The following is a 1,415-nucleotide window of genomic DNA, read 5'->3' as shown; positions in this document are numbered from 1 at the left end:
CGGCGCCTCTCACCAGGCGTCTGCAGTGCGAGCTCGTGTGGCGGCGCGGCGGGGCTCGCGTTGGGCGAGGGGAGCGCAGGAAGCGCGAAGCCGCCTGGCTCCGGCTGAGGCRGCATGCCCACATGGTGCGGTTTAAGCCTCCGTTCCAGAAGCAGGGCCTTTGCAAGGGCGGGTAGTTCCTGTGAAACAGGAGCGTGTCACGCAGGGAGCAGGCTCGACTCGGTGGGAGGTGGCTGACAGTGGAAATATTGGCAATGCAAATACTGGAACCTGTACTGTGAAAGCTGGGAACACCAGCCAGATGGTTACTGGAGTGCAGTATAGATAAACGTGTGTGTGTGTGTGTATGCACACATACAGAACACGGCAGGCGTACAGTGCAGGCAGGGCTTCGGCAGGCAGGGTGCCAGCATGAAGACATACTGTCTTCAGGGTTCCCGGTAGAAAATCCAGAGTCACCTGCTGTGCCTGCACTGGCCTTGGTTTGTGCTACCTGTTTGGGCAGATGTAGTGCCCGTGGCTGCCAACTCACCTGACTCGTATTACCGGTACAGGGAGTCTTCCTGCAACCCGGATTTCAAATGGTTGAGGACTTTCCTGTCCTTCGCAGTGCCAGTGCTGGGCTTTACCAGTCAAAACTAGGCTTTGCCTTAACGCCGAGTTTCCAAATTCAGTTATTCTCACAGCCATTATTTTTTATATGTCAGGTTATAAAAAAAAATTGTTGTCCAGTTAGTGCATTAAGATGCTGAATAATAGATTTGTCATCGTTGCCTTGGAGTATATCCATWTATACCACTTCATTGCTGTAAGAAAGAGACTGCATGTCACAGTTTGAACTGATTCCAAGACATCTGTCCTGTCTACAGGAAAATAAACACCTATTGTARCCTAAAGACATCTTAATCTTTTGTGATTTATCCTGTTTCATTATGTATGAATGCCTTCTGAATTAGCTTACTTCCAAACTTGATAAAATTCCTTACGCGGAAGTCACTGAGTTTGTTTCAATGTTAAATATATCTCCATTAAACCAGAGTATCATAAAAATCTGATTCGGATGCTCAACCTGCACTTTTGATTTTCTATTCCTCTCTTGTCTCAGCTTCCCTGATGGATTCATTAGTCCAGTCTCTGGCTGGCCGTGACCCCCTCACTCTAAATCATATTAACAAGGAAATGATAAAGTATAAAACATTTCATCATCACAGCTGCTCACACCAGTACTGCCACGGGTGCCTTGTTCTAAGATATTTTAAGCACACAACAATTCTGCTGTGTGATTTCTACATGTCTAGGTAAGTTTATATTTCACAGTCTCTATGGAAATATTCAGGCTTCAAATAGCCATGCCACATGCTTTCTGCTCTCTGCTACTGAGTAAATAAATGTTTATAGCTCAAAGCTCAGCTGTG

General features: G+C 46.5%; 1 protein-coding gene across 1 annotated transcript in view; it reads right to left on the bottom strand.

Annotated features, from left to right (window-relative positions):
* The window catches only part of SLC10A7 (solute carrier family 10 member 7), a 155,929-nt gene extending 155,239 nt beyond the window's left edge, over positions 1-690 (bottom strand). The window contains exons 1-2 of the mRNA XM_085313148.1: positions 547-690; positions 14-179 (exon numbers count right to left, since the gene is read on the bottom strand). Coding sequence (XP_085169274.1) covers positions 14-179; positions 547-690 — 310 coding nt within the window. The remainder of the gene's footprint in view (positions 1-13; positions 180-546) is intronic.
* Between the last annotated feature and the right edge of the window lie 725 nt (positions 691-1,415).

The sequence above is a fragment of the Rhea americana genome, unplaced genomic scaffold (assembly GCF_003343005.1).
Source record: "Rhea americana isolate MKP2758 unplaced genomic scaffold, rheAme1 scaffold_38, whole genome shotgun sequence".
NCBI lineage: Eukaryota > Metazoa > Chordata > Aves > Rheiformes > Rheidae > Rhea > Rhea americana.
This window is presented reverse-complemented; position numbering and strand designations above follow the sequence as displayed.